Source organism: Rattus rattus, chromosome 2 (assembly GCF_011064425.1).
Source record: "Rattus rattus isolate New Zealand chromosome 2, Rrattus_CSIRO_v1, whole genome shotgun sequence".
NCBI lineage: Eukaryota > Metazoa > Chordata > Mammalia > Rodentia > Muridae > Rattus > Rattus rattus.
The window spans coordinates 100,449,270-100,462,050 of record NC_046155.1 but is presented as its reverse complement, the minus strand read 5'-3'; the positions used below and the strand labels follow the sequence as shown (position 1 = coordinate 100,462,050).

General features: G+C 38.1%; 1 protein-coding gene across 5 annotated transcripts in view; it reads left to right on the top strand.

Annotated features, from left to right (window-relative positions):
- The window catches only part of Nup98 (nucleoporin 98 and 96 precursor), an 88,534-nt gene that overhangs the window by 44,697 nt on the left and 31,056 nt on the right, over positions 1-12,781 (top strand). For all 5 annotated transcript variants that reach the window (XM_032893131.1, XM_032893130.1, XM_032893127.1 and 2 more), the window contains 5 exons: positions 3,339-3,526; positions 7,550-7,666; positions 9,970-10,268; positions 10,950-11,063; positions 11,679-11,817. In XM_032893131.1, the coding sequence (XP_032749022.1) occupies positions 3,339-3,526; positions 7,550-7,666; positions 9,970-10,268; positions 10,950-11,063; positions 11,679-11,817 (857 nt within the window). The remainder of the gene's footprint in view (positions 1-3,338; positions 3,527-7,549; positions 7,667-9,969; positions 10,269-10,949; positions 11,064-11,678; positions 11,818-12,781) is intronic.

The following is a 12,781-nucleotide window of genomic DNA, read 5'->3' as shown; positions in this document are numbered from 1 at the left end:
CATTTTGACATTTCACCCTTGTGAAAAGTAGAAATGAAGATTGGGTAAATAAATAAGTAGGTAATTCTGATGTTAGGGGTCCTCTTGCCTCTGATTTTCCAGAGCTGGGGTGAAGGCTTTTCTAACATGGCTTTTAGGTACCAAAGTCAGGGCTTCATGCTTGCAAGACAAGTACTTAACTGGATGAACCATCTCTCAAGCCTCCTTTGATACATTTTAAAGTAATACATAAAGCTAGATTGTGATTAGATGGATATTATGTTGCCCCTACCACCTATTGCCCAATTATGCTGAGGTAGGCATCATGTTTAATGCTAAGAATTCAAACAAAAGAAAGAATGTTATGAGCTTGTCCAGTGAGGGAAATCATACCTCTGAAAGTTAAATTTACTGCAACTTAAGATAGTAAATGCAGTAATAGAGGAGCCAGTTTTTTTGATAAGTCAACAATGTTATATAATGGACATCATCATCTATTGAAAGGAGCAGAGTACATGGGTGAACCTTTAAAGTACAAAGCGAGAGAAGTCAGCAGGTTGCTACATGATTTTGTTTTTGCTGATATATCCAGAAGTCAGGATTTGTAGAAAAAGTAGATTTGTGGTTGACAAGGAATAAGAAAGAAGTGGTCTATACAGAGTAGCTTTGAAGTGATATAAATGTGCTAGAATTAGTGATGACAGTTTCACAGCTTTGTAAAAGCTATAAAAATTACTGAATTATTGTAATGGCTAATTTTGTCAACTTGCCAAAATCTAGCGTCACTTGGAAAGAATCTCAATGAGAGATTACTTAATCAGGACTTATCTTGGGGAGATTGTCTTGATTGCCTTAATTGATATGGGAAGACATAGCCTAAGTGTGGGCCACATTCTTCCTTGCTTTAGAACACTGCTGTATAAGAGTACTTAACATCCGTAGATTTATTCCTCTCGGCTCAGTGGATATCTCAGCGGATAGGAGTTGATAGCTGTTTCAGGTTCCTGCCTTGTTTTCCCAGCTAGGTGCATTGTAATATAGGGATTGTGAGCTAAAACAGACCTGTCTGCCCTAAGTTGCTTTTTGTCAGGGTATTTTAGTGACAAATGTGAACTCAAGACAATTATGTATAGTAAATGGCCTTTATAAAAGTTTTCAAGTATATGCTTTGTATTCTGGTGCATACCAATGCCAGCGCTCAGGAAGCAAAGACAAGCAGATTGCTGTGAGTTCTAGACCAAACTGGTCTAGTAAGTTTCAGGTTAGCCAGGACTGCATAGTGAGACCTTCTTCAAAAAACAAAAAGTTTTAAAATATAAGAAGCATACTATACTTGTGTAAATCTGATGAAACTTTTCAGAGAAGGTGATATTTTTCTTTTGATGTAATGTAGAAATAAGGATATTGTAAGCAAAGCCACTAAGTTATAAAAGGTCTTGAAAAATATCTTATGTGTCCTCGTGTGTGGACATACATGCATATCTGTATTCGCAATTGTGCCTGTGTATCCTAGGATGGGTTTTGGGAATTGTTTCTTCCTTTCCCCGTTTATATGGGTTCCTGGAATCAAAATCCAATCATCAGGCTTAGGTTCCTTTACCTGCTGAGTCATCTCACCAGCACAGGTCACAGAAAAACTTGTTGAGAATGTTCATAAGAACAGCCTGTTCTAAGAAGGAAGTAAATTATGAGTCTTTTGTTTTGTTTGTTATGTGAGACAGTCTTGCTCTATTTTGCTGGCTTCAGAGCCATAGAGCTATGCCTTGCTCTGCTACTGCAAGTGCTGTGATTAAAACATGCGCTACCGGGGTTGGGATTTAGCTCAGTGGTAGAGCGCTTGCCTAGGAAGCACAAGGCCCTGGGTTCAGTCCCCAGCCTCGGGGGGGACATGCGCTACCACACTAGATATGACAGTTTTTAAATATAAACATTAAATTTCTTACCCTCCTCCCTCCACCTTTGAAGTCTTGGGGATATAGGTTAAGAATGCTGTATTAGTACATCTTATTTGTAAAGGATTTTCCAAATCTAGTTATCAACTACATTTTTTTTCAATAGCTTTTTTTTTTTTTTTTTTGAGACAAGGTCTTATGTAAATAGCCCTTCAAGGCTTTTTTTTTTTTTTTTTTAAAGATTTATTTATTTATTTTGTATATGAATACACTGTAGCTGTCTTCAGACACACCAGAAGAGGGCTTGGATCCCATTACAGATGGTTGTGAGCCACCATGTGGTTGCTGGGATTTGAACTCAGGACCTCTGGAAGAGCAGTCAGTGGTGCTCTTAACCACTGAGCCATCTCTCCAGCCCTATCAACTACATTTTAAAATGTTAGACCAGAGTCTGGAGGTGGCTCAGTCACTGCTCTTGCAAAGGACCTGGATGCAGTACCCTCCCCTAATCTCCTTGGTTACCTGCCTGTACACATTTGCACACAAATATACATATACTCAGGAAATAATCCTTCTAGGTTTTGGGGGAATTGTTTTTGAGACAAGGTTTCTCTGTTTAACCTTGTCTGTCCTAGAACTCACTCTGTAGACCAGGCTAGCCTCTAACTCAGAGATCTGTCTCCCAAGTGCTGGGATTAAAGGCGTGCAACATCATTGCCTAAGTGAAATAAAATTTTTAAAAAGATGTTTGATAAGTCAGTTGAGGTGGGAACTTGAAAGATGGGTAAATAAATATAAATAAATGCCAGTTCTGTAGAAAGATAGATATTCCAAATGTCTGAAAATAGTCTTAGTAATCAAAACACTAGGCAGGCGCAGAGGCTGCATTTCCTATACACATGCAATGTAGGGGTAGTGCCCTTGGCTTAAGGGGCTAATACTTAAAGAGAAGATGAAATTTGAAATTTGGTTAGCTTAGTTTGACTTCAACTTGGAGATTAAAGGGATGAAAGCCAAAGATGGTGGTATATGCCTTTAATCCTCACAATTGGAAGGCAAGGGTAAGTGTTTCTCTGAGTTCAAGGCCATCCTGGTCTATCTAGCAAGTTACAGGCAGACAAAGCTATACAGAGAAATCTATAATCTCTTTTGAGATTTAGAGAATTCTCAAAAGGGTAGTGGGAAGGGTAAGATGTGAGTCCTTTGGCCTGGCTTGGTTTTCTGATTATTAAAATTAGTACCATACATTTGAAATAAACTAAAACATTTCTTGATGCTTTTTCTTTTAAGACAGTGAAATAATGCCTTGCCATGTATACATGGAGCCTGGGCCTTTCTGTGTAACCAAGTTGGCATTGAATGGGTAATAATCCTCTTGCCTTGGCCTACCTTAGTATACCAACTGCAGGGGTTACAGATGTAAACCACCATATTAAGCTCGCTTTATGCTTTTCTTTTCTTTTTCAGAGACTGAAACCAACCAATCCAGCAGCTCAGAAAGCTCTTACAACCCCTACTCATTATAAACTTACACCTCGCCCTGCCACCAGAGTCAGACCAAAGGCTTTGCAAACAACAGGTACAGCCAAATCACATCTCTTTGATGGGCTGGATGACGATGAACCATCTCTAGCCAACGGAGCGTTCATGCCTAAGTGAGTTTTGTTTTTTGTTAAACAAAATGATAATAGTTATTTAAGCAATAAATGTAATTATCCCTGGGTAAAATGCCTGACAAATATTTTGATGAGTGATTTTACTTTTGTATGTTCATGATTTTTTTTGGTTTTATCAAATTACCTTTGTAATATTTAATCAAGGGCTACAGACATAGCTTAATTGTAGAGTACTTGCTTAGCTTGTATAAGATCCTTTTTGGATCCCTAACAGTATAAAAAAGATATTTTAAGAACTGTTAAATATTGCTGAATGGTGGTGGTGTATAAATTTCCTGTCATAATTGTCTTCAAGGCTTACTGTATCTGTCTGCTAACCTAATCCTCAAAGCTTCTAGCATCTTTACAATCTCATCTAAGATTAGAATATTTTCAGCCTCTGAGACTTACTGCTGAATATGCACACCCACTCTAGTTCTTTCTGAACTGTTTTAGTAACTCGGCTGTTCTGGCTCAATCTGGCTTCTCTCAGCTTCTCACTGAATGGATCTGCTTGGCCTTACACTAACTGTGGCAGTGTGCTCTAATCTTCTGGTTCCTCATTCTCTGGCTTGTTTTATCTTCACCTGTGTCTCACTTGTTCTTTCTTGGCAACTTGTCTCTGTAAAACTCTTTATCTGCCTCTTTCCTCTCTCCCTCTGCACTGCTCCCTCTTATGTTGCCTGTTTCCTCTCTGTTCTCCTGAGAGTTGGCCACATCCTATTTTGTCAAAATGTTCTCAGGTTTGTCACTTTATCTGCCACTCAATTAGACATCACTTTTATTCATGAGGCTTTCTTCTATAAACTAACTTTACCTTCATTGTTTGGGATTAAAGGCATGCACTAAGGTTGTATCTGAATTCCATCTAGATCACATGGGCCATGAAGTCTTTTGAATATGATCCTTCCGCTGGATTAAAATACCTCTACAGGGGTATAAGCTTTTAATCCAAAAACTCAGGAGGCAGAGGCAGGTGGATCTTTGAGTTCTAGAGTAACTGTGCTTTTCTACCCGTGCCCTAATTTCCAAATAGCAACTCAGTAGCTTATTGTTTATTTAAAAAAAAAATGCCCAGACCATAAACTAGGCTTGTTCCCAATAGCGCATAACATAACTGTTCTGTGTCTGCCACATGGCTGGTTACCTCCTCTCAGTTTCATATGTCCACCTTTCTCCAGACAGTGAATCTTCCCAACTCTCACTACTTCCTAGAGTTCCTATCTTCCTCTACAGAACTCCTGCCTTCTACTTCCTGCTTTTGAAAATAGGCCATCAGCTTGTTATTGACAGGTGATGCTTCTACATACCCCACAAGGGGATTATCCTTATATTCTAGGCCTGCTTGTTCTACCGTGAGTTCCAAGTTCCAAGTTACTCAAGGCTTCACAGGAAAAGAAATAGTTAAAGGTCAGGTTAAGAAGAATCTGAACTTCTTTAATTTCTCATAAGAATTGTTTGTGGATATAGATAATAGAATAGTTCAAAAGAAATAGGAAACAATATGGAAGAGTTAATGTTAAGCATAGGAAAACCCACATAAATGATGCCTTTGACCAGGCACCATTGAGATAACACTGGGAGACAGGGCATTTCTTTTTCTTTTTTTTTTTTTTTTTTTTTTAACCTTCTCTTTAATTTTCCTTTTTTTTTTTTTTTTTTTTTTCCTCCATCTTTTTTAACTTGAGTATTTTTTATTTACATTTCGATTGTTATTCCCCTTCCGTTTTACAGGTCGACATCCCCCAACCCCTCTCCCTCCCCTTCTATATGGGTGTTCCCCTCCCCATCCTCCCCCATTACTGCCCTTCCCGCAACAATCCCGTTCCCTGGGGGTTCAGTTTTGGCAGGACTAGGGGCTTCCCATTCCACTTGATCTTAGAGCATAGGCCATTGGTGTTTTGTTCAGGAAATTTTCTCCAGTGCCCATGTGTTCGAGATGCTTCCCCACTTTTTCTTCTATTAGTTTGAGTGTATCTGGTTTGATGTGGAGGTCCTTGATCCACTTGGACTTAAGCTTTGTACAGGGTGATAAGAATGGATCAATCTGCATTCTTCTACATGCTGACCTCCAGCTGAACCAGCACCATTTGTTGAAAATGCTGTCTTTTTTCCATTGGATGGTTTTGGCTCCTTTGTCAAAATTCAAGTGACCATAGGTATATGGGTTCATTTCTGGGAGACAGGGCATTTCAATTCCGGGTTATTTATTCTAAATGTGCAGGTAGATAGATGCAGGTAGGCACACAAACATTTTTGAAAAAGTCAGTAGTAGCTTTTTAATTGGAAAAGAGTGTGTTTTATTTTTAGTTCATTACTTACAAGTCTTGGTTGGTGAATAGTGATAAGTTCATTTCAGCTTTTCTTAAAAATATGGGTTGGGAAAAGCTAAGAGCGGTGGTGCACACCTTTAGTCCCAGCACCCAGGAAGCAAAGCAGGTGGATCTCTGTGTTCTCAAGACACAGATTCAGTTCCAGGCTACACAGAGAAATCTTATTTTCAAAAGCCAAAATAAAAAAGGGGTTGGGAGTGTGACCACAGTGATGGCTTAGTGGTTTTGTGTGCTCTTCGCTTTTGCAGAGAATCTGAGTTCAATTCTTAGCAATTTCATGGTATGTCGCAACTCTCTCTAGTTGTAGTTCCAGAGAATCCAAAGTCGTCATCTGACTTCCTTTGGGTATCAGGCATGCACAGGCAAAACATACACATAAAATAAATAAAGCTAACAAAACTTTCAAAGTTTTGGGTTGAGAACTGGTGTGATGGTTCATATGCACAGGCGAGGGGACCTGAATTCAAAGCCCAAGCACCGACATAAGAAACCATACAAGGTCACATACATGCCTATAAGCATTGTAGTGGCAGAGACAGGAAGATTGCTGGCATTTTCTTGTCTGTTTGCCTACCTCCAAGACAAATAAAAGACCTTGTCTGAACAAAACAAGGTAGAAAATGGTCCAGCGGGACACCTAAGGCCCACCTCTCGCTTCCACATTTGCTGATGCACCAATATACCACTCACGTGTGCATACTTCACTCACACATCTCTATAAGTAAATTGCTCTGTCACAGAAGACGAAAGTGTGATTTTATGTTTTTATTGTGAGAGATTTGTTTTGCAGGAAGGACTAGATGTATTCATTTGTATTTCGTAGCATGTTTCCAAAAGTTAAGCAGACTTGGTGTTGTTTTGCTTTCCATTTTGTTACTGTGGTAAAACACTGGGCAAAGGCATCGAAGGGAGGGAGGGAAAGGAAAGGATTTATTTGACTTTACACTTCCTTTATATATATACTTTCATCATTGGAGGAAGTCAGGGCAGAAATGCAAGATACTTGAAGTAAAAACCATAGTGAAATGCTGCTTGTTGGCTCACTCTCAGGCTTATATTTAATCAGACTTTGACAAATTACATGTTTTTTTTTTTATTTTTAAGTGTGTGTGTGTGTGTGTGTGTGTGTGTGTGTGTGTGTGTGTGTGTGTGTGTGTGTGTGTGTGTGTGTGTGTGTGTGTGTTGGATGGATATGTACTTGAGGTGTGAGTGTCCCTGGGTCAGAAGAAAGACTGCCTATTATTTCAGGTCATTATAGATGGTTTGTAGCTGCCTTTTTGTGATGGGACTGGGAATCAAACAGGGGACCACTACAAGAACATTGTGTATTCTGTGTGTGTTGAGGGAAGGGGTAAGTTGATAGTCTCTCCGTGTAGCCTTAACTAGCCTAGATCTTGATAAGCAGACCAAGCTTGCCTCTGCCTCTTGATTGCCGAAATTAAAAGTGTGCCATACACCCAGTTTCAAGGATATTCTCCATTTTAATCTGCATCTTCTCAGCATTATTCTCCAAAATAAACACAATATATTTGAAGCTGTATGTTGTGATTACACCACTAAATATCTCTAAGTCCAGTTTATTAGGTGAGTTCGGGTGTACAGCAGTGCTGTTTAGGGCTCCAGTTTTAGACTAATGTTTGGTAATTTGCATACACCTTAAGTTTCTCTTTCTTTTGGTCTCTGTTTTTAGAAAGAGCATCAAGAAGTTGGTTTTGAAAAATCTTAACAATAGCAATCTCTTTTCTCCTGTTAATCATGATTCAGAAGATCTAGCTTCACCCTCTGAGTATCCAGAAAATGGAGAGAGGTAAGCTGAATTCTTTTTTTTTTTTTTTTTTTTTTTTTTTTTTTCGAGCTGGGGACCGAACCCAGGGCCTTGCGCTTCCTAGGGAAGCGCTCTACCGCTGGGCTAAATCCCCAGCCCCAAGCTGAATTCTTTTAAAGATGTTCTTGCTAATAGTTCTGTTTTGCTTTTAAAAGATTCTAATTTTATAAAGGTTGAATTTTATATAGCCTTACTATAATTCAAGGGCACCTAGATGTTATTACTTTTTGAGTACTTTAAGCCTCAAAATTATTGGAGCTCCGATTAATTTCTACAAAACTACTTTGTAATTCTTATATCTGGTTTTAGCAACCACTTGTATTTATTACTTAAGGTATAGTTAGTCTGATTATTAAAATACTACCCATTCTAATCAAGGAAAATTAACATATAAAATAAACAAGGAGCAAACGTGTGTGTGTGTGTTGTGTGTATTATATCTGTGTTCAGTAGTCACATTTAAGGGTAAAGAGCTAGCTCTGCAGGTAGCAGGACTTGTTCTTCTAGAGATTTGGAGTTTGGTTTCTGGTATCCATGTTAAGCAGCTCACAGCTAGGATCTAATACTGTCTTCTGACCTTTTTGCCAACACACATGACATACATTCACACAGATACATATATGTAAATAAAAATAATCTATAACATATTTTAATAGTTTTCTAGGTTGAAAATTTTTTGAGGGGCTGTTGGGAAAATGCTCTAGTTTGTAAAGTGCCTGTCTTGAAAGCAGAGGACTTAATTGAAGCCAATGACTCACATAAAAAATAAAATAGGGGCTGATGAAATGGGTCAGCAGTGAAGATCACAGCTGCTCTTGCAAAGGACTGGTATACTGTTCATCGTATCACAACCATTCCTAATTCTAGTTCCAGGGGATCCACTGTCCCTTCTTGTCCTCTGTAAGCACCATGTATACATATGTACACATACACACATGGAGGCAAAACACTCATGTACATAAAATAAAAATAAATAATATTAAATTGAGTAAATGAGGGTCTGGAAAGATGGATTGGTCATTAAGAACACTTGTTGCTCCTGCAGAAGACCTGAATTTAGTTCTCAGTATCCTCATGGTTGCTCACAACTGCCTGTAACTCTAGTTCCTGGGTATCTGGTGCCTTTTCTGACCTCTGCGGGTAACAGGTATGTATATGGTGCACATACATGTATGCAGACAAAACACTCAGACACAAAATTAGTGAAAATTTAGAAAACAAAAAAGGCATAGATAGTGGTGCATGCCTTTAATTCCAGCATTAGTGAGCTTTCAGAGATTATTTGGTATTCCTTTGTTCAAAATAGTAGACCATCTTTAATTTGTAATTAGATATTTCATCAAAGTATTTCAGAACCTCTTGTGTTTATAATATTAGCTTAAATTCAAATTTTCAGATTTTTTAAATTTTATGCATATGAGTGTTTTGCCTGCAAGTATGTATGTGCACTGTGTGCATACAGTGCCTACAGAGGCCATAAAAGGAGAGGTCAAGTCGACTGGAACTGGAGTTAGAACTGGAGTTGATAGCTTCCTTGCAAGTGTTGGGACTCAAACCGTGAGTCTCTGGAAAAATAGCCAGTTCTGATAAGTTCTGTTTTGTCTTGACATTAACCATTAATCATTTATTTCCACATAGCAAGTATTTTGTGGGTTTTTTTTTTTTTTAAGTCAAAGAGTTAATCAAAGTCAAGGCTGTTGAGATGGCTAAGTAAAGGCCTTTGTCATCAAGCCTGATGACCTAAGTTTGATCACTAGAGCACACCCACATAGCAAGAGAGGAGTGTTCAGATTTATTCCTTTGAAAATGAGCAGTTAAGGCTATGAAATCTAGACCTAGATTTTCTGGAGTTTTCATTTGTTATTTTTTTGTACATGGGTGTTTTGTTGCATGTATATCTGCATACATTTGTGTGCCTGGTGTCTGAGGGGACCACAAGATGGTATCGGATCCCCTAGAACTAGTTACAAACTGTTGTGGGCCACCCATGTATGTGCTGGGAATTGAACCGAGGTCCTCTATAAAAGCACTACATGCTCTTTCCCACTGAGCAATCTTTCTAGCCCTAGGTTTTTCTATTTTAAAGCTTCAACTCTTTTGATTCAGTTTTCTTGTTAGAAATTAGGAAATAATAATTACATCCTATCTCACATGGTTACTGTAAAGATAAATTTTAAATTTATTGAATCATCTCATGTAATATCAGATCCTTAATAAAGATTAACTGCTGTCATTATCATTACTGTTGCCAAAGGCTAAGATGTTTTTTTTTTCTCCTTTTTCAGATTTAGTTTCCTGAGCAAACCTGTTGATGAGAACCATCAGCAGGATGGAGATGATGACTCTCTTGTATCACGATTTTACACTAATCCTATTGCCAAACCTATTCCACAAACTCCAGAGAGTGCTGGAAACAAAAATAACAGTAGCAGCAATGTGGAAGACACTTTCATTGCTTTGAACATGCGTGCTGCTTTGCGCAATGGACTGGAAGGAAGCAGTGAAGAAACGTCTTTCCATGATGAGTCATTGCAAGATGACCGAGAAGAGATAGAAAACAGTGCTTTCCAAATCCATCCAGCAGGTCAGATTCACATACTTTTCATACCTTTGAAATTGTTGTTAATTATAAAAGTATGGTCAAAAGAGCCCACTTCTTATAACCTAAGAGACTGACCTGTCTACCTAACTTTGTAAATTCAAGTGGATTGCTTGTTATATGGACTACCTGCCATGTTGTTGGATGTGCCTTTAAAAAGAGGGCTCTAGGGGTTGGGGGATTTGGCTCAGTGGTAGAGCGCTTGCCTACCAAGCACAAGGCCGTGGGTTCGGTCCCCAGCTCCGGAAAAAAAAAAAAAAAGAAAAGAAAAGAAAAGAAAAGAGGGCTCTATGATAAATAAAATCTACGAATCTTAGGTTAAGCAGAGTTAAGTAGACTGTATGACATTTAAAATGTTTTTCTGTTGTTTGTGGGGGTAGAGTCAAGGTCTTAGATCATGCTTTCTCCAAACTTGCAATGACCCTTCTGCCTCTGCACCCCAAGTTCTGCATGCAGTATGTGGAGGCAAGTTGCTCAGAAGCTCAAGGTCTCAGCTTTGTCTTAACTACCAGACCATACTGATGCATAAGACCTTGTCTCAACAAAAATCAAAACAAAAAACCCAACTTATTTTATACAAAAATTGTTATATGAAAATAAAATTAATACTACTGAGAACTGTTCTACCTAAGTACACTCACAGTATTTTTTGACTTTTGGTTATAGGCATTGTTCTCACAAAAGTTGGTTATTATACTATTCCATCTATGGATGACCTTGCTAAAATTACCAATGAGAAAGGAGAATGCATTGTTTCTGACTTCACCATTGGCCGTAAAGGTAAGTGTGAGTTCAGGAGTCATATGGACCTTGTCTGTGTTATTAAGGGCAACTCTTGGTTTTAGGGTCTGTTTTTTTCCTGTATTTGGTTTTTCCTGACAAGTAATAAAGCAAGGAAGACTAAATCCATGTAGAATTTTGGGGTTTTAATGTACCTGTTTGGATCTGGTAATTAGTTTTCTCAAAATTCTTCATAATTAAACTTGGAAATATACTAAGCTTAATACATTGATTCAATTTTATATTAAATTGTTAGATAATTTTCTTTAAATAAACTTACTCTGTGATACTATATTTTAAATGGGCTCAAGTACTTTAGTTTGTGTAGCAGACGAGGAATTAAGTTGTTCATAGAACAGCAGTGCAGATACTTGAGAGGACTGGAAAACACCAGAAATGTAGAATGGAGGTGTTAAATCTGCTAACAGTGTAGTCTACTCCTCTGTCCCCATGCTTGCCATAGTTAGCAGAAAGCTACTCCATGAGTTTCTTGAAAGTTTAAAATACTGATATTACAGGTTGCATGTTCTTCCTTGCTTATCACTACAGATTTTAAAAAGAGACTTTTGCTCCTCCATAAAGGATCTTCTTTTAACCATTTTCTCTGAATTTTAGGGTATGGCTCAATCTATTTTGAAGGAGATGTGAATTTGACAAATCTAAATTTGGATGACATTGTGCATATCCGGAGGAAAGAAGTTATTGTCTATGTAGATGATAACCAAAAGCCACCTGTGGGTGAAGGACTAAATAGGTATGAATTTTTTTACATACAGAAAATGAACTAAATTAGAATTTTTCTGAAAACATAATCTTGCTTTATTTTGTTCTGTAAACATTTTATTGCCATATATTGCTTGGATTCAGTGGGAGGTTAGACAGGGTCTTATACTATAGCTCTGTGTGGCATTAAATCCTAACCTGGCTTTGATTCGTGGCAGTCCTGCTTTTCTAGCCCCCACAGTATACACTCTTAATCACTGAGCCATTTCTAGCTCCAAGATTCCAGGTTTGAAATATCTGCAGAATAGTTCTAAGGAATCACTTCCTCCGTCCTTTCCTCTCTCCCTCTATGTTGTTGTTAATGTCATTTTGTTTACACTTTTTCTTATTTGATGTGTATGAAATGTTTTGACTGCATGTATACCTTTTTACCATATGCATGCAGTGTCCTAGGAAGAGAGTTTCCGATAACTCTGGAACTAAAATTATAGATGGTTATGAGCTGACATCTGGGTTCTGGGAACTGAACCCAAGTCTTCTGATCTTCACCACTGAATCATCTCCAGCCCCACTTGTTTGCTTTCCCTCCCTGAGATAGTGACTCTCTATAGCCCAGACTGGTCTCTGCTTCTCTCTCCTAAGTCCTGTAACTTCCACAACCAACTCAGATCAGTCTTTGTTATCTACAGGGGTGTTAGTTGAATCTCTAGTATGTCTTTTTGTTGTTCTGCTTTGCTTTCTAGTGTTTTTCAAGGCAGAGTCTTACTATGGCTGTCCTGGAACTAACTCTACATTCTGTGTGCCTGTCTATGTGTAAGCATGTATTAAATCTAGATTTTGCACATGAGAGAAATGCATTTGTCTTTGAGTCTACCTTACTTTGCTTAATATAGTGATCTGCATTTCCTACAAATGCTGTAATCTCTTTTTTCTTACTGTTGAAAAAAAAACTATATACCATTTCTTTTATTCATTCATCTGATAGATGTCTAGGC